The sequence below is a fragment of the Vitis riparia genome, chromosome 15 (assembly GCF_004353265.1).
Source record: "Vitis riparia cultivar Riparia Gloire de Montpellier isolate 1030 chromosome 15, EGFV_Vit.rip_1.0, whole genome shotgun sequence".
NCBI classification, from domain to species: domain Eukaryota; kingdom Viridiplantae; phylum Streptophyta; class Magnoliopsida; order Vitales; family Vitaceae; genus Vitis; species Vitis riparia.
The window spans coordinates 20,808,284-20,828,367 of NC_048445.1; the positions used below are offsets into that span (position 1 = coordinate 20,808,284).

Sequence of the window (20,084 nt, forward strand, 5' to 3'; positions counted from 1 at the left end):
CTCTTACGAGGAAGTATTCATTAAATCCAATAAGAATCGGACATACATAACCCTAATAAATTTTAAAGAGAGTTATTTTTCGTATTAAATTTGTGAGAAAGATGAATCTTAGAGTAAGGACAACTTTTCTCAACACTTTAGATGCACTCCACTAAGACTCTCCCATTGGAGATCCACTTCTTCTAGATAAAAGTGGTGTTTAGGTACTCATTGTCATTCCCACATAATGCATTGAATTCATGAAATCAATAGGGATGTGTTGCAATAATCAAAAGTAAGATTATGTGTTTTTCATTCTCCCTCATAAAAATCTCTAATGCAAGTCTCAATTTATACTTGCAACTAAACCCTAAAAACATCAAGAAAAAGCGTAAAATGTCTAAAAATGAACAAGAGAGCCAAATGAAGAAAGTCTTTGAAAATTAAAGATAACAAATTTTATAGATCAAAACTTCGATACATAGTGAATGTGTTAATGAAATGTTCAAATGAAGTGGTACAACAATATCATGGAGACTAGTTAAACAACTGATGCTAATTACCACCTCTTGAAATCATTCAAAGATACTCACAATTCATGAAGTAAGTCATTAATGTGTATGACTAGGGTTGATTATCCAATATATTCGAGAATTATGCGGACTATTCTCCATCAAAGATAATTCAAACAAGTCATTTGAAGATAATGTTGCTTGCATTGCATGACTTAAAAGAGGATTTATAGAAGGTGATAAAACTAAACATATCTCCTTCAAGTTCTTCTATACTACTCGTAAACTCCAAGAGAATAGTGAAATTGATATTTAACATATTTGATAATGTGATAATTTAGTAAATCTATTTACAAAATCATTACCATATTCTACATTAAAAAGGTTAAGATATAATATTATAATATGAAAATTGAAATATTTACATATTAAAGGGTTGAAGAAAACATAATCATGTTCACATAAGAGGGAAACTGTTGATATGAATATACCATGCTTTTTTTTTTCTTCATTTACATTTTATCCCACAAGATTTTACTAGTAAGGTTTTTAATGAAATAGTCTTAATGATCAAATTATTTAATGAGACATTCTTATGATCATTTGAGTGTATTAAGAAGTTTGTTAAAATATGAGAACTCTTGGATAATCATCAAATTTTTTTTATAGATGATTATTTGAATTACTATTAGAAATCTCCTCTTGACTTTCTATAAAAAGATACCTGCTAATGTAATGATATATTTTTTTTTAGTATATTTATTTGTAAAATAAAGAATTTGAATCAAAACCTTTGCCAAAATCTAGACGTTTGTCAAAAGAGAAAGAATGAGTTCTATCATGGTTCAAAGTCGCAGTATCAGTCACTGACTCGAAGGGTCTCGAGGTGTATCGATCTTGGTGTATCGACTTGGTATTGAACGATACGTAAAATAAGCTAATTAGAAAATTCAAAAAATTATAAAAATGTTATGTAAATCATCAGAAAAATATGTACAATTAAATAGGCTCAAAAAACTAATAAAATAAAATTGTCTCACATTTAACATTATTTAAATAGTTATAAAAGTATCCGCTCAAAGTTATTTATGATAATGCTAATAAAGGAAAATTATTTTATTTCAAATATAATAACATTTTTACTAACAAACATACAATACAATAATCAATTCCATGTTAAATGATGAGGGGGTTCAAAATGATCATCATCAGTCCTACGACAAGTATACAAATTGGGATGGTAATTCCCGTAGTGAGGATATGGTTGAAAGAGTTGTTCATAACTCGAATATGTTAGCTGAGATGATTGGCTTGATGATCCATAATCAGGAAAATATGGTTTCAAAGGTTGTTCGGGATCAACACCATATTGATAGTATCCAAAACCTCGATAAGCAATGCTACTGATACTAGAAGATTGATCATATCCATAGGAATCACTAGCTCGTGTTCCAGTATTTGAATATCCCTCTAGATGCATCATTGGAAATCAATCAAAATCATTTCTACTAAAAGTACTGGAAGAGCTATCACGGTCTCTAAAGTTGTGATATGATCTATCATCTACTCCTCTAAAATACGACCTTGATCCTATACCCAAATTCTGTAAGTGCTCATCAATATGGTGATAATTTGATCTATGATGATCATGCCCACTAGAATAATCATCATCAGAGGGAAATATAGTTAGTCTTTCCAAATGCTTTCGTTGTTCCCATATCCCTGGTCGATATCTATGATTTGTATCTTGTGTGGCATAGTAATATTCATCTCCTTGTGCCCATGACATGCCAAGATCTACTTGACTAACATAACCACCACCAGTGCTACTATCTCCTCCAGTACCCTCACCAGTGCCACCAACTCCTCTACTGCGCCCGCTAGTGCCACTACCCTACATATTGCCCCCATTGTCACCATCATCACTACTAGAACTTGAAGAAATTGTTCTAAGAGCCTTACCTTTATGACAGGAATCAATATCTCTTTCTTATGTAGCATTACTTGTACGCCTACTAACTCTACGATTTGTGGCACCATCATCTTCATGAATTGTTTCTCTACCTTCTTCATTAGGGGGAAGACCTTTATCCAACCAATCCAAATTATCAGATGATAAAATAGGCTCCTCTCCTTCTTGTATCCACTCATCTAATATATCATCATCATTAAAGATATGATTCAGATCGATTGGATTGTATAAATCTTCATTGTTTCGCTCTTGCATCAAATTCTTAACTCAAAGTCGCATATTATAGTGCACATAAACTAACTTATCCAACTTTTTCATTGCCAAATGGTTGTGCAACTTTGTGTGAATCAATGACCATGTGCTCCAATTTCTTTCACAACCTGATGAAGAACAAGTTTGGCTTAAAATTTTGACAGGGCTGATCCGTAACATCAACTGCAGAAGAATGAGAATCTTTTGTAGATGTGGACCTTCGTCGCCATAGTTGCTCCACCATTGAGCTATAATAAAGAAAATGCATACTTATTAATCACAATGATATATTTAACAAAAAATGATGATAATTTCTTATTTTTAATAGACGTAAATGTATTGAGTACCTGGAAGAGATTGATTTATTGCTTTCTTTGTAAGTGCACTTTCAAATTCTCCTTGGTCATCAACAAATAATTTCACCTACATCATTAACATTTTTTTTTTGGTAAATGCACATTACATATACAAAATGTATTATATAAAGGTCACAAACTATTATTATACCTAATTCGTCCCCATTGCATTCGTGCCATTTGATTCTGGCTTAGACGGGTGTTATCAACAAAATTTATAAAACCTAAATCACCTCACACTAGGGTAGCATAGCTAACATAGTATAGTGGCTCTAGGATCATCCACAGGGATGGGTTTTCATCATACAATTGACTTTACTTTAGTGAAGGAAATAAAATGGTGTTTTTCCTTATGAAAATTAGCTTTTAAAGAAAATGGAATTGTAGTTGCAAAGATTGATTTTTAAGTTAAACTAAAACAATAAGTGAAGTTAACTACAAAGAAAAGGTCTCTTGGAGCTTTATGTCACAGGATGCTTCAAATGACCCTCCCCATGGGCTTATATAGGAGGAGGGAAGCTTCTAGAGACTCCTGGAGCCATCTACACTAAGCCATTGGTGGGAAGAGTGTGGAAGGTTCTAGAAATGCCTAGAGATGTCCACACATCTCTACACTATGGTGGAAGGCATGAGAGAAGTCCAGGGCTTTCTAGAGAATTCTAGAGATTTCTTGTACATAAGGATGTACATAGATTAGTGTAGGTAGTTCTAGAATATTCTTGATTTGTAAGGAACCCTCCAAGGTTCTAGAGAGTTCCCTTGGTGCCTATAAGTAGGTGAGGGCCTCATTTGGCCAAGGCACCACCCAAATCACTTCCTAACCAAGCAAGTGAGCATCCAAACACTTGTAAAGGTTTCCTTGAGTTAGTGAAAGCTTCCATTCTTTCAAGAGTTGCCTACCAAGCTTCTTAAGCTTTTAAGTCGTGAGTGTCTTAGCCGAGTGAGCTAAACATTGGGGAGTAAGGCTGACTTAGCAAGATCAAGCGTCTTGGCTTGTCTAAGTGCCGCACGAGCTTAGTGAACGACTAAGTCCATGACATTTAGGTCACTAGGATCGGGTTCCTTAAGCAAAGGGGAAGATTCCGGATCTTCTCCTCGCGTTGGGGACAATAACATAAAGGATGGTTATCTACCGAACCGGTTTTGTATTTAGCAATTAAGATTTGATCCAAAGGGTTCATGGAAAATAATAGTTGCTTCCCATTAATGGCTTCAAACACTAAAGACTCTCACCTTGAACTACCTTCCAATGGCTCATAAATGATAACTAATAGACATCCATGGATCTAGCAATAAGAATCCATAGAATCCAAAAAGCTTACCAAGCATTGGCCATTCAAGGTGCTTTTAAGGGATTTAAAGCTAAACTTTGAAATAAAGATCATTAATGGTTAACAACTACTTTCATTTAAAGCAAGGACAACTCCCACCTTTGCATTCAGGTCCTTCACCTCACTTCCATCACTCCAAGAAACGTAAAACCTAGCCACTCATCCCCTGAGAAATTATCCTCAGAGGTTGTTTGGCTAGAAAGAAAAGTGAAAACAAGATGAGAAGGAAAGACAGAGCAAAAAGCTCTCTGTATTTCTTACTACGGGAATTTACAAGTGTTCAATAAGAAAAAAACATCATCCTTTCTCTCTTTCTCTCCCTTTTTATATATGCTACCTAAAAGATATATAAAAAGATACAAAAGAAAATATTGATGGAGAATAGTCCGCATAATTCTCGAATATATTGGATAATCAACCCTAGTCATACACATTAATGACTTACTTCATGAATTGTGAGTATCTTTGAATGATTTGAAGAGATGGTAATTAGCATCAATTGTTTCACTACTCTCCATGATATTGTTGTACCACTATAGGTAAATTTATATCTCATTTGAAGTCAATCTTTGTAGGGGTTTGAAAGATAGCTAACATCCACATATCTAAGTAACTAATATTCTTATCTTTTTAATAAAGTAAATTCATGTCAATTATTCTACAAAGATATTGTACTACATGCTTGACTCTATTTCAATATCTTCGAGTTGGAGTGGAACTATATCTTATAAGCAAGTTAACAGAAAATATTATATTTCATCATATACAATTTGCAAGTAAATGAGTACACCAATAGCACTAACATAAGATATTTATGGATCATGTAGTTCTTCGTTATCATCTTTATAATGAAATAGGTTCTTTTTCACTTCAAGTAATTAAATAATCATTGAAAAGATTAATGAATTTGTTTTGTCCATATAAAAGTGCTCCAGTACTTTCTCTATATATATTGACTAATGGGTTAATACTCCAATTGGAAAATGTTCTATCTATAAGTTGAAACAAAATTGTCTTTCCTAAATCCTTTATTACGTATTTCTTTTTCAAATAGCCAATTGTCCTCATGAGATCTTTAGAAGTTCTAACAAGGTTCAAATTATCCACGTACACTACAACAATTACAAATCTAGTTGCATTGACAAATAAGATTATTTATATATCCTTCTCTTAGTAAATATTTGTTGAGATAGTTATACAACATGTGTCCAAATTGCTTTCATTAATACAAGGACTATTATATCTTAATTGTGTACATACTATGAGATTTTAAATAATTTGCTTCAAGTATTTCATATTCTTTCAAAATTTCATACATTTGAGATTTTAAATTATTTACTTTAGACATTCAAAATCCTTCAAAGATTTACACATACATATATTAATATTTATAGATCCACAAAAATAAGTTGTAGTTACATTTAGGAAACATTTATTAAATCCTAATGGGACTATTATATAATTGAGTTATTACAGAAAGCTAATACATAGTTTATTTTGGAAACTCCATACTATAAGTAATGTTTAATATCTCATTATCTCTATTTTTTTATAGTACTTTAATACAAATATTAATTTTATTGTTTTAAATTTCAAGTTTTCTCATTTTTAGGTCCTGGGCGTTGGACTTGAAACCCTAATATTTCTCTTTTTATCAACGAATTTAGGCCTAATTGGATTACTTCTTTCCACTTTGACTAATAATTTTTTACCTTTTTTTTTTCAATTAGGATCCTCATCATTGTTAATAATGTTAGGCAACTTTGGAAAGAAGATATTATTTTGATCCTATTTTCTTCTATATGCATACCTATACCTCTTTAGAGACTATTTGCCTTTTTAAGAACCATTTGTCTCTTCTTGGAGGGATGTTGTATAATTTACTATTTTTTCGAGAATTATTTATTTGTACTTCTCTCTAATGGCTATTAATTTAATCAATTTTGGATTGATCAATTATTTTATTATCCTTGTAATTAGAACTCTTTAGATGAACTAATTATTATCTCTTCAAGAGCACCAATATTATTGCCATTTTCAATATTTCAACGCCTTTTAGGGAATCATGGTCCTTTAAGCAAACAAATCTATCACACTTCAAATATGTCTTAGATTTATTTATTATAACATTTATTAATTTGTCCTTCGGACAATAACACGTGTTGATTTACAACTAATATATGTGACTTTGTCACAATCTTTGTGTCAATAAATATATCTCATAATTGATTTGCAATACTTTGTAAATAAATAATTGTTTAAACTTTTAGTTCACATTTATTTATACTATTATCAAGATGAAACAAAATTTATGCATTCCAAGTGATTTTATTATTCATCTAAAATCGGCTTTCCTCCCCAAGGATGAAAAAATTGTCTCATTAAAATAAGATTATATGTGCAATTCTAAATACATTAAAAATATGAATATTATGTCATCCTTTTTAATTAAATATTTATTTAAAATTTTTGAATGAAAAAGGGAAAAAAAAAAAAGTGTAGTTAGGAACCTTCGTTCTGTATAATGGCAAACCAAACTAAACCAAACATGTTGGAATAATAGGATAAGGATAGGATGAAAAATATGAAAGCAGGAGCAGCAGCTTACCAATAAAGAGTGTGGGGAAATTGTGGAATGGCAGTGGCATTGGCATCAGTTGACCACAGCTTCAATTTCAGATTCCCCACTTTCTGCTGCTCATCCAAACCCCCCACCACCACCTACCGCCCAGCTGTTATTCTTCCAGTTAACTCACTCTTTTTTCATGAACTCATTGCAAATTCTAAAGAATGTACGCTTTGAATTGACATAAACACATACATGGTTTCAGGGCTTAGGGAACAATTCAGGTGACTATCACAAGTTGGAGCTGACCTTGAAGGAGTATGGTGTGGCCAGTGTTGTGGCTAAGGTTTCAAGGCTTGATTGGCTGAGGAATGCTGCTGGTTTGGTGGACCCCAATTACTGGAGAGGCACTCTCACTCCTCGCCCTGTTCTTGATTGGTACTCCTCATTTTCACTGCTATGTTAGACTAGTGATGCTTTCTCCAAAGGGATTATCTGAATTGATGCTTAAATACTATTGATTTTGCAAATGGGTTTCCCCATCTGTTACTTACTCTAGATGGGTTATCCCATCTGATCCATGAATTCTCTTCATCATGCAAATGGGTTTCTCCAAATGTTACCATCTCTAAATGGGTTATCTAAATTGATGCATAATTAGTCTTGATTTTGCAGATTGGTTTTTCTGATGTTGCTTTCTCTAAATGGGTTATCCCAATTGATGAATGAATCATATCGATTTAGCAAAAGGGTTTATCCAAATGTTACTTTCTCTAAATGGATTATTAAAGTTTGATGTATTAGCACTCCTGATTTTGTACAGACAATTAGAAGAGTGTTATTGTATCCATTTAGGAACACCCCATCTGGAGTGGATGGTGTTTTCCTGATTATCATATGATTAAGGTAATGCAATGTGAGCAGGTATTTGAAGAGGGTTGATGAGGCAGTCCAGGAGGCAAAGCAACTGACTCAAGGTTTCTATCTTTGCCTGTAAATTCATTCCAATTGAAAGAAATAGAAAGGTTCTAGAGGTGGTATGAGTTTGCTTATGGCTAAACTAGTTCTCTTTTTTGATGACTTGTCAGTTTGGATGGTGAAGTCAAAAGACATTTTAGAACCTGAGAGGAAAATAGATAGAGCTAAGTGATATTTTTTAACATATTGTTTGTATTTCGAGACTAGAAACTACTGTGGTCTATTTGAGCTAATATCCATAAAAACCCTAAATTATTCTTTGAAAATCTGCAAATATGTGAACTTAGCGTATCAAACTCATATTATTTCTTGTGACTTAGTGCATGCAGTAGGAAATAGAGAGGAAATAGTGAAGAAAGTAATGAAAAAAAAGGTATACTTACCATTGTTCTTGCTGTTCTTGAAGTAAACCAGTGTCATGTCTAGATTGAGTGCTAGATTAGCAGCCATATGATTTCAAATCATGGTTCTCCCCCTGTCTATGATGCTTTGTTGGTTTTTCTTAAGGAACTAAATGATGCATATATGTTAGGTTCTTTGTTAACTAAGCCAATGGTTATACAAATTATGGTATAATTCTCCAATTTATTTCCAAATTTCTCAAGCGGTGCCCAACTTCTTTTATCAAATGCAACAAACAACAGGTTTTACATATAATTCATGAATGCATAAGTCATCTTAAGTTCTCTCTAATATCATGAATACTCCTGAATCATTTCAAACAATCCTGGATTGGTAACATACACTTTCAGATGGATGCTCCCTTGTTTTTTCTTTCCATGGGGTTTTCTTCTCTCTCTTGAATAAGTCACAAACATTTAAAATGCTCTGAACAATTCCCAAAACCCAGATTTCTAAGTTGGGACAGTGACCTTGTTAAAATTTCTCAATAAGCTTTTAAATTCCACGGGATACTTTTGCAAGCTGTGGGTTTCATGTTAACTGAAGTGTGATTCAAGTTTTCATGCCCCTGTCTATCCAATACAACCTTCCTTTTAGGGATGGGATAAAGTTGGTCCTTTTATGAGTCACCTAAGTGGTGAAGTATTCGGTTTGACATAAATCCCATTATACAAATTTCTCCCACCAAATTGTCAATAAGTATCCCACACATCATAGCGTTCAGAATGCAAGGCTGAATTCTATGGTCTCTACCACATATATGCTGCTTTGATTTGATGGTGTATGGGGAAATGCTGGGCTTAGATAATTTAGTGGAATCACTTTAGTAGCGCAGGCTATGTTCGGAAAGAGGAATGGCTTCCAACAGTTTTTGTAGTTGGATGGCATCTAATGAAAGCAATGGAGGAGATGATAATGGGTTCAGTCCTGCCTCATGACATTAGATAGAGGGCCAATGCTCCCCTTGGCCATTGGAGCTCACTATGAAATTTTCTTGGTGATTGATCGTTTGACCTTTTAACTGTACCTGTGTGCTTGGATTATCACAGTTCAAGTGATTCTTTTATAAAGCAAGTATCACCTGCTTATTTGGGGAAAAGGTTCCATCTCCAAAAATGAAAATTTCCTTGAAAATTTTTCAATAAGACAATATATCAACCTTTAAAATTTTTTGAAAATAAAGTTCCTAAAAATAGATTGGGAAATATTCTACAGAAATAATTTTTTTGTACAACACTCATGATCATGTATCAGAACACTGTATTCTCTATCTGTCTCTTCCACCATGCTCTTAACAAAAAATAGCTTTTCCAGGGGATAAATGCTGCAAAAGGCCTTAAAAGGTTTGTTCAAATGGACAATCAAAGTTGGTCTCTTGCTTTCCCTTTGAAGCTTCCTCTGTTTCTCAAATTATTGCAATACATACACTCATCAGGAGCATTATCTGCTGAACATTATATTCTTAAAATATCGTAATTTCTAAAATGATGGAGCATAATCTATTATAGGTGGGACTTTGTCATTAATTGGACACTCAGCTGGAGGATGGCTTGCACGCGTCTACATGGAAGAATTTGGGGTATCCCAGATTTCCTTGTTGTTGACTCTTGGGACCCCCCACCTGTATGTTTTCAAGTTTGTTAGTGGATTTTCTTGCCATTTGGCTCTTGGATCCCTTCATTTCTTTAATCGATTTACAGATACTTTGCGGCTACATCTTTCTTTAATGGAATTTGCAAAAAACTTTAGTTTCTCTACTATTTGGAGCTTAATTTGACTTTCATCATGAAAAATACTATTGAATATGTTCCTTTCAGGCCACCTCCAAAAGGTATGCCTGGGGTTATTGATCAAACAAGGGGACTCTTGGATTATGTTGAAAAGAATTGCTCAAAAGCTGTTTACACACCACAACTGAAATATGTATGTATTGCTGGGAGGTAAACTCAAAAAATTGACATCCTGTTTTATTGTTTCATAAATTGCTCATCTTATCAGCTTTCCACCCATCTTCTTAATGTTATTCAACATTGGTTCTCTATATCTTAGAAGTTATAAACCACTTGCAGCACTCTAAGACTATTGCCTGTTTGCTGGGCACATGCTATTAATCTATGATTACTGAAAGATGTTTATTGATGTATGATATGCAAGCTTTTCATCAGTGTATATGAATTAGCACAGATAGTTCTTGAGAAGCAATGTGACATGCCACTATTGGATTGAGCCATCTATTTTCCTTCAACATTGTTGCTATTTTGGTTCATGACTTAACATTATGTTCATATACATTAGCTTGAGTAGCCAAGCCACACATGTTCAAAACAATTTAGTTTGATTCATGCTTCTGATTGTATCTTGCTTTGCAGTTAATGTTATCTTTCTAGATTCATATCCTTGAGGCTGTATTGGTATGGAATATCCATATAAGAAAAGTCTAGGGGACAGCTTGAAGCTATTAGCGGGGAATCTTCATATCACATTCTAGGAGGTAGCTTATACTTAGATCTGTTTCTATTGATGTTAAATTTCCTATGATGACATTATTGGCTCATACTTATGGGGAATTCTGGCATTTTTGATAGTCAAATGGCCAAATATCCTTGGAAACAATTTAATTAAAGCTTATGGGTTGTGGGATGAAATTTGCATATTGTACCATTTTTTTCTAATTGACAATTCACAATTAATTTCCAACCTTGTCATTTTAAGTTTGATCATGTGATTTAGCATTGATGAACTTTCTCAAGATGCATAATCGGAAAATTTCTACTTTATTATACATAAATATGCAAGTTGAATTCAGTGGCAGAGCCTGCAAATGGCTTGGGGGTTGATTTCATCCTTTCTTGACTGTTCTGTTTGAAGTCACCTGTTCAACACTTCTCTTTAGCTTCCAGTAATTTTGTAGCTGTGAATTCTAAAAATTTTCAAGATGCTGCCTGGTTTAAATTTCATCTTACATTGTGGTGGGTAGATTGACAGTTATTGAATGATACTAGTATTTGAGCAATGATACAAAATTACTGAAGTCTACAATCCCAAAAGATGAGTACCAGACATGAAATAATGCTGATGAACCAGAGAAGCTATATTAAACAAGAAATATAAAGAGATTTCTGACTTGCTCTATACAGAAGTACGTAGATTATGAGAAATGTAGCTTAACTATTTATAGAAAAAAATAAAATAAAATTTAATGTTGACGCTGGTTTTTGGGTGTTTCTGTATGATATAGTTAAATTCAGATAGGATCCCTGTAAATACAAAGCTGAATCTTCACTAGGAGAGCCTCGGTTACACTGGGTGATGTTGAACATCTTCTAGTGTAAAAAATGGAGCTATTGAGAAGAGCCCTAGCATGTCCAAAAAGATGGAACTAGCTTTTAAACAGTTACTGATATTAAGATGTGAGTATCAAATTGTTTGATTGGACAATGTCGATGTTAATGCAATTTTGATGACCCTAGACTCTGTGAATTATACTTTTGTCTCAGAATTATCAGCTTATGTTCCTAGGATCTCAAGAATTATTAAATTCTTCTTATTTTTTTCTTCTCGCCTAAGGGAGAAACTACAAGGTAATGGGTCTAACCCCAAGCCGAGAGTGTCCAGTCGTAGTTTAGATTCCAATGAGTGAGGGTATCAATCCTCAGAGAACATACATGCTTGGCCATGTTGGAAACAGAGAGAGGCACCATAGAAAAACAGAATGCAGAATGCAGGGTAGTTCCGTTATTCTTTGAGACTGTCCCTGGTGGACTTGTTGGAAACAAGGAGGGAATTGGTTTTTTCAACAAAGAACTGTCTACTAATACCACTTTTCAGTTGTCTTTTTCGGTGCCTGTGATGCTCACACTGGTAGCCATCAAGTGTTAACAAGACTACTTTATTTGAAATTGTAAGATTATGTTTTAAATCTCATGAGCAAATCTGCAAAATGTGATGTTTGGATCCATTGTGAGATAAATCCTTGGTTTTATCTTAGTAGAATGTAGATTCAAATGCTTCAGAGTATGCTAAATCTGGAATCTGAAGAGGTACTTCCCAATCTGCAGGTATATTCAAGGAGCTCAACTCTTTGGCAACTCAAATGTAAACGCTAATGCTGCAGTTCCCATTGAGGATGATCTTAAAATCTCTGAGGTTGCTGTTGTGAAGGACATGAACAACTCAACACCCAATTCCCCCACCTTTCGTGCTCGATTCATCGGGCAAGGGTACAAGCAGGTAAACTAATCTAGGCAATGGCTTACCATAATTGAAGGAAAGAAAATGTAGGGTTCCATTCTGAGAATTGTTTTTTGGTTCTTGGATTGTGATAGGTTTGTGGGCAAGCGGATGTGTGGGGCGATGGCGTTGTGCCAGAAGCATCAGCCCATCTGGAGGGGGCACTCAATGTTAGATTGGATGGGGTGTACCACTCACCGGTAGGCTCAGACGATGTGTCGAGACCATGGTATGGCTCCCCAGCTGTTGCAGAGCAATGGGTGCATCACCTCCTCAGCTAAATGCATTTGAGGTACTCATCAAACAATAAATAGTAGTCTCATTCATTGGAATTCCTTTCATCCAAACATTGTACACACTATATGACTCATCCTTGGCTAAAAGGAAGCGAAAACATTTCCCTCTAACACCATATTAAACAACCCCTTTTGACCTAAAATCTTAAGCTGTAAGGTAGTCCACCACTCAGAAAGGGTTCATTGTCGAACCCTAATGTCGTTAGCCAAGCGTCGAGTAACCACAATGCTTCCATGGAATCTTCTCATTTTCAACAAATTCAGAATTTAATTCCCTTCCCTTCAGATGCAGAGGGCTTACGTGAAGACTTAGCATTGAGAATTCAGGCCACCTCATAATGAATCAAATTCTAATATCATATATTAAGCACCAAATTGATAGAAATAGCATAAAACCCAGTAAGGCAGCTTTTTAGCTTCCAATCCATAAATTTAGCAGAAGGAAATGCAAAAGCCAAAAACAAAAAGGCAGATGCATTAGCACATACTTGGTGGTAATCCCCATGGTCAGGCTGTACACTATGTGACATAGGTGGACATCCCATAATAGAAAAGAGTGAGATCATTTGATGAAGACAATGAAATCCTAATGTTTACCCTAAAACCACTTTTGAGAAAAGAGCGGTTCAAAATAAGATTGTCAATCCTGAACTCTGCTACATGAAATTCATCCATCTCATCCAATTGTTGTAAAACATCCCTAACTCAATTGTTAGGAAAGCTTACTCAGTTTCCATTTGAAACTTCAATCAACAGTGAGCAACCTAATCGCTGCTCTAAAGAGCATACGTATAGGTAGGCTGGAAATAAGATAAGATGAAAGCTTACTCAACTGCTAACCCATTTCCCCTGTCAGGAAAAATGACTCACTCAGTGATTTAAGGCACCTACCAGAAAAGATAAATGCTTTCATACATGGACTCAATGACCTTGCATACAAGCACTCTGTCCCAAAATGTAGTAAGAAAAAAGGAAAACCACATAAAGCATTTTGACATACATTGCAGGCAACTTACAGCAAACCAAAGTTGAATGAATGTGGTGAAGGAGAGAATTGTGGCATCTATTTGCACATGATCCAGCATAAATCCATCTCATGTGGTCCCTGGGTTCACAAACATTCATTGTTCTTGAGGAAGAAAGCTAGACATTTAAGTATGTAGTTTTCACCATAGCTGATAAGCGATGGTAAGACTGATCAGAAAACCACAAGAAAGAGTATTCTTTCCTTAACTACTTTTTACAAGATGTCTGACTAAACTTTTGCAAACCCAACCTAGAGAGTTTAGTCTCAAAAGGAAAATAAACTGAGCACAACATCCAAAACGATCGAAGACAAGTGTCACACGGGCTTGCTGAATACAGGAGGGTTAGAGCACCAATCCAGAGCTAAACAATCAAAGCTGATCTATCAATGAGCAGTCAGACAGTCTTGATAAAGTGGTGGGACAGCAACTTCCCAATCTCTAAGAACCCAACTTTGTCCTTTCCCTCAAACACGGACTTCAGCTTCTCATCACAGAGGATCTCCCGCTTATTTGTGGGGTTCTGCAGGAAAAAACATCATCCAAATATTTCACACCGTATATCATGGTACAGCAAGGTTCTCTTTAATATGGCATTCCAATCATTTAAGTTTTTGTGAACAATCAGCATAATGAAAATTAAAAAAGAAAAAAGAAAATGCCAACTAAATGAAAGCTCTCCAGAAAACCCAGAAGTAGGAAAACATAGAGCAAACACCATTTTAGGAACAGCAAGAGATTATTCTAAAATTCCAATATAATAATCTACATTCTTCAAGAGAGAACAAGATGATATGGTTAATATCAACAAAGTAACATGAAGAAGCAACACCCCAAAACATGTACCTTAAAATTGACTTTGAAACAGATAGTAGGCAGACAAGCACTCTAATCATCTTATAGTTAGTACTGAGTTCAAACAGTTCCAGTGCATTCATTAGGCAAAGCTACATAGCTCCAAACTTATATATTCTAGCCCGTTATGCTTTAAACTTGACGTTTTTTAGTCATGTATATACCATGATGGAGGTCAAAAAGGGATTTTTGGTTTCATTGTTTCCATGGAACTGGGCAGATTTTTTGAGGTTTTTCCAGCCAATTTACTGTTTAGTATGGCTTAAAAATTGTAAACTTTTGGAAAGAATAGCCATATTTGTCAAACAACCATAAAATCTCACTAATAGAATAGAAGAAATTTGCTCCAACTCACAGGATGCCCATCTTGTCAACAGTCTTAGAAAATGTTTTCTTTCTCTTTAAAAGTAAGGATGCAATTCGAGATTTGGTGGAGATTAGAGGCACCAACCTTGAAAAGTGCATGAAAGGCACGTACAGAACGGTTGCAAGGCCTAAAAATTGATGTTCATTCACTGTGTGTATCGTGTGTCACTGCTCTGAGGGATCATACCTGGGAGAATCTAAAAATATCATTACTACCCCAATAGCACTGAATTGAGTATGGTTGAATTTGAATTTGAGCCTAAACCATAAAGAACCTTCATTTCCCTTATTCTTGGACCAAAAACTAACCTTTTATAGCCCAAATCTTCCTCCTACTTTTAGGCCATCCTTCCAGTAACTCAAGACACTAAAATGGTTGTTGATGAGAAATTCAGCAGTACATTTCTCAAATTTCAGTAGGTATCGCCTTTTAAATCTGAGCCTGTTCTAGCTCAAATTCTTCAAAGTCTCAGTACTTTTGTTCCATCCTCAACAACTGTAAAATCACAAATCATCCTAAGGCCATTACTCTGTCTACTAGTGCAGTCCTGCATCAGGTGTAGCAACAATGTGACTAAATCATCAAACCACATATTAAGGGTCTTGACTGTGACTAAAACCTTAATGCTGCTATATTTCCTGATATCTCAACTTAATCCCACAAAACCACCATATACTTTTTCATTTTTATTGCCAATAAGAATTTCATTGAAAAAGCTCGTAAAATAGAGGCACACCCCATGTTGTTCATTGCATACTTCCTATTTATTCACAAAATCTACCATTTGCCCATCAAAAAAATTAATAGTAATGTGGAGTATGATGTAGTATAAGAACAGTACTTACACTGCATCCAAATCCCCATAAAACATAAACTCATCAAACCACATAATTGTGAGTTCCAAACTTCCAATGAAACCACAATGCCACTATTTTCACTGCTCTCTCGACTTGACCCGTGTATGCTTCCTGTGTACTAGGGTTGCAGCTCATTTTTGCTAAAGCCCATTTAACAAAATCCACCATTAACCCAACAGGTTAAGCATCCTGTAAGTTAAAAACAACATCTATACCATTCTCCAAATCCCCGTAAAGGAGTAAACTAAAGACTCATCAGACCACATATTCCGGGTTCCAAACACTGAAATTTTTTTTTTTTTTTTTGATAGATTTTTAGGAAGATATATATATTAAAAAGGGCTGCCAAAAAAGCAGCCCAAGGCATAAAAAAAGTATACAGCTACCACCAGCCTCCGGGTTCCAAACTCTGAATAAAACCCTAATGTTACTATATTTTTTTATTTCCCACGGAAATGTCATGTAAAGATTGTATTTGCTTTCTCTTGTGCTTTTGTCGCACAATGTGCGCCATCTTTTCACAAAATCGATCATTTGGCATTTGCCAATCAAAAACAGTAACAGTACGATTTAGATCAAAACCCACAACAATCGCAGAAATTTCCAAATTCCCACAAAAGTGGGCAAACCACCAACAGTTTAATACATTTTCCCAGCACAACATGAAAACATCGATTTTGTACCTGGAGGTTGTTGAGTTTGATGTGCTCCCAGATCTTCTTGACAGCCTCCGCGCGAGAAGCCTCGGGAACGCCGAGGAACTTGCGGAGGGCAGGGGAGACAGGAACGGGTTTGGTAATACCGCCGGATCGGGGAGGGCCTTTAGCGGCGGTGCGCGGCGGTGCTGGTGTCTTTTTAGTGGCGGCGGCGGGAGAGGAGGAGGATCTTGCTGCGGCCAACAAAACCCTAGAATTCTTGAAAAACCCCATGGCAATTCCGGACATTGTTGCTTGCCTTCGCCCTTCTCTCTCTTATGTGTAGTGATTTTATTACAGTGAGGAGTGAGTACTCCAATGGCGCGTTGGGATTATGAAGGGTTTTGTGGAGTGACGGGTCGGATTCCTTCTGAGCGGGTCAGGCTCCACTGGAATTTAAGGGATAATTTCACTCACCCCCTTAAAATTTTAATTAAATACATTTAACCCCGTGAATTTAAAAATTCGTCCCTAGTTTTAAGTTAAAAGATGGATAGATGAAAATGTGTCGAAAAATACATGTAATGAAATTTCAAATCAATAAGAATTAAAAATATTTAGTCAAAATCTCCTGTCAATGAAATTAACCCAATTTGAGAGCAACTTTAAAATTAATTATTTTTTTAAGAAAAATACGGTTTTGTAGGTTGGAAAACACGTATTTTCTTTTTTGATAAAAATAAAAATTAAGGTTTTTAAAAATATTTTTAAATTTTTTATATTATTTTAATTTTAAAAAAATTGTTTTAAAAATAATTATATAAATATAGAAAATAATTAAAAATAAAGAACCATACATAAAGTTAATTTTAATTAATATTTTAACAATTAAAAATAAGTTTAAATATTTTAATTTTTTTAGATAGAACTTTGTTTTTGAAAATGTTTCAAACTCAAAAACATGTTTAATAATTTTCTAACAAGAAAATAGGTTTTTTGAGAAGTTTTTTTAAAAATAAAAGTGTTTTTTGATAATATATTTTAATTATTTTCATTTATTTTTACTTATTTTCAGAAACTATTTTAAAAAATAATTACATAAATACAGAAAATGAACTATTTTGGAAAGTTATTCAAATAGATCGTAATGGAATGTTTTTTATGGTCAAAAGAAAATGCTTTTAGCTATTAGGAAAGAAAGCTAATAAAATTCATATAATTTGATTTTTAATCCAATTAAAGAAATTATCTTAGGGTAAAAAAATCCAATTCCAAACAAACCATTAAAAAAAAAAAAAAAATTGGGCAGGGAGAATGTGATTCTGTTTGATGTAGTATTTTAATTTTTAAAAATGGATATTTTTCAAATGGTTAAAAACAATATTATAGTGATAAGCACTTAAAATCTGTTGCCAAAAATATTTATATGCTATTTTTCTAATTTTGTAAAATAATAATGATTCTTTTTTAGCATTAAACTACATGGAAAATAAAATTTAATCTAATAATCAAAAAAAGGATTGTCTTTGCTTTGAGGGAGGTAGGCCTATTTAAAAATCGTTTTAAAAAAACAACTTTTAAAAACTGTTTTTTAACTTTTTGTAAAACAAAAGTCTGTTTAAAAACCTAAAATATTTTTAATCTATTTTTAATATTTTTAAATATGTTTTAAAAATATTTTTATATTTACTATACTTTTTAAAAGATTCCTTAGAAAATAATATAAAATAATTTAAAAAATATTATTTAGAAACACTATATTTTATTGTGAGGGGTTCCAAAAGAAGCAGTAAACAAAATTTGGGCCTAGACCCATCACCCATCCAACAGCAGACCATTGGTTTGGGTTTGGGCCTACCCATTAATGGCACATTGACATTCTTAGACTTAGAAATGACTAGGAATTAAAATACTTACCATTCTTTTATTCTTTTTAATATTAATACACTACATATATTTTATTTTCTTTAAAAATCTAATTTAATACATGTATTTTTATAATTTATTTCAAAATTGTCATTTTTTTATTTTTTTTATTTTTATGCAATTTCTTATCATTTAAGATATTTGACTAATTTAAGGTTGTATTTGGATTATAGAAAATACTTAGAGGAATGAAGAAATTCAAAATGTATTATTTGATTTACCATGAAAACTATAAATATTTACTTCATTTTTTTATATAAAAAATTAAAAATTAAAAAAAAAATAGAAAAGTGAATAAGAAAATTTTATTAATTTTAATTTAATTTTTTATTTACCATAGCCTTCTATTTTTCTTTTTCTTTTTTCTTGTCTTTCAAACTTTTCAAAATCCAAACAAACCACCCATAGATTCTATGCTCTTATAAAGAAAAATAAAAATAAAATTATTAAGATAAATTGGGTTCTTTATTTCTTTCTTTCTTTTATTTATTTATTTATTTTTATTTTTTTTTACTCTATTGGAGTAAAGTTGGTTATTGATCATATGAGTTGCAATGAAGCAAGCTATCCAAATTGGTTTTCATTTACAAATTAATGTCCACTTGCTTTCACTTTTCTATTGTTGGCAAGACCAAATGGTCATGTATAAAGGTATTACTTTGATTCAAAGCAAACATGATGACATTTTAAATAATAATAATAATAATAAATGTTAAATACTTTTGTCACCTTCATTTTTAGGGCATTTTGTATTTGACTCCTTTTAAATTTAAAATAGTGTCACCTACAATTTCTTTTAAATTTTGAAATAATATTTATTTTTTAAATTAAGCTCAAAAGTTTACTATAAAAATAATCATCTAAACTCTTATATTTCAAAAAAAAAATTCACTTTTTTTTTAGTGTTCGGTAAACTAACTCAATAACTTTAATAACTTAATTTAAGTTATTAATTAAATTAAGTATATTTGATCAAATAACTTAATGGTATGAATTAAAGTTAAAATCAATTTTATGTAATAACTAAAAATAATTAACTTATTTTTAAGTTCACATATTTATTTTACATTTTTATCTTCATTTGTCCTAATTATATTCAAATCTTTTTTGTTATTTCACGACCTTTTTTGTTTTAATTATAATTTATGAAGATAAATATATTAATTTGATTATTTAGAATAAATTTTAAATTAATTTTATCAAATAATTTAATACTTAAAGAAAGAATTAAGTAATAAGTTTTAATTCAATAATATAATTTTAACTTAAAGTTATCTTAAATGATTAAGTAATAAGTATTAAGTTTTACTAAATACCCATAAAAAAAATTAAATTAATTTTTTTATATGATATATTGAAACATTTAAAGACAAATTGCACGTGAATTTCAATTAATATAAATTAAAATATTTTTGGGATAATGGGTTTTTAAAATTATTGTACTTGTAAATAAATAAATAGCGGTAGAAGGGTGTGAAATAAACACTATCAAAATATCGGAATAGGGTAAAAGGAGAAATTAGAGTGAAATGTAGAACTCCGGAA

The 20,084-nt window shown here is 32.9% G+C and overlaps 2 protein-coding genes across 3 annotated transcripts; one reads left to right on the plus strand and one right to left on the minus strand.

The window, feature by feature from the left end:
- Window positions 1-6,980: 6,980 nt before the first annotated feature.
- Window positions 6,981-13,159, plus strand: LOC117932302. Of its 2 annotated transcripts, XM_034853486.1 has the most exons (7): window positions 6,982-7,148; window positions 7,234-7,406; window positions 7,893-7,945; window positions 9,857-9,971; window positions 10,166-10,288; window positions 12,407-12,578; window positions 12,674-13,159. In XM_034853486.1, the coding sequence occupies exons 1-7, from the start codon at window positions 7,038-7,040 to the stop codon at window positions 12,857-12,859; spliced, it is 933 nt and encodes a 310-aa protein (XP_034709377.1). In that variant the 5' UTR covers window positions 6,982-7,037; the 3' UTR covers window positions 12,860-13,159. The 2 variants fall into 2 exon arrangements, with proteins under 2 accessions (XP_034709378.1, XP_034709377.1); XM_034853487.1 differs by lacking the exons at window positions 7,893-7,945; window positions 9,857-9,971 and having other exon boundaries at window positions 6,981-7,148.
- Window positions 13,160-13,838: 679 nt separating this feature from the next.
- LOC117932303 (upstream activation factor subunit spp27-like) lies at window positions 13,839-16,981 on the minus strand. The gene is made up of 2 exons (XM_034853488.1): window positions 16,662-16,981; window positions 13,839-14,422 (listed from the first exon to the last, which is right to left on the minus strand). The coding sequence occupies exons 1-2, from the start codon at window positions 16,920-16,922 to the stop codon at window positions 14,297-14,299; spliced, it is 387 nt and encodes a 128-aa protein (XP_034709379.1). The 5' UTR covers window positions 16,923-16,981; the 3' UTR covers window positions 13,839-14,296.
- Window positions 16,982-20,084: the final 3,103 nt, after the last annotated feature.

What these genes read in the sequence shown, in the direction of transcription:
- LOC117932303 (XM_034853488.1), bottom strand. Translation starts at nt 16,922, where the DNA reads ATGTCCGGAATTGCCATGGGGTTTTTCAAGAATTCTAGGGTTTTGTTG. An exon ending in TCAAACTCAACAACCTCCAG is followed by an intron (nt 14,423 to 16,661) that starts GTACAAAATCGA and finishes TTTTTCCTGCAG; the next exon opens with AACCCCACAAATAAGCGGGA.
- LOC117932302 (XM_034853486.1), top strand. Translation starts at nt 7,038, where the DNA reads ATGGCAGTGGCATTGGCATCAGTTGACCACAGCTTCAATTTCAGATTC. An exon ending in GGCAAAGCAACTGACTCAAG is followed by an intron (nt 7,946 to 9,856) that starts GTTTCTATCTTT and finishes AATCTATTATAG; the next exon opens with GTGGGACTTTGTCATTAATT. An exon ending in TATGTATGTATTGCTGGGAG is followed by an intron (nt 10,289 to 12,406) that starts GTAAACTCAAAA and finishes CCCAATCTGCAG; the next exon opens with GTATATTCAAGGAGCTCAAC.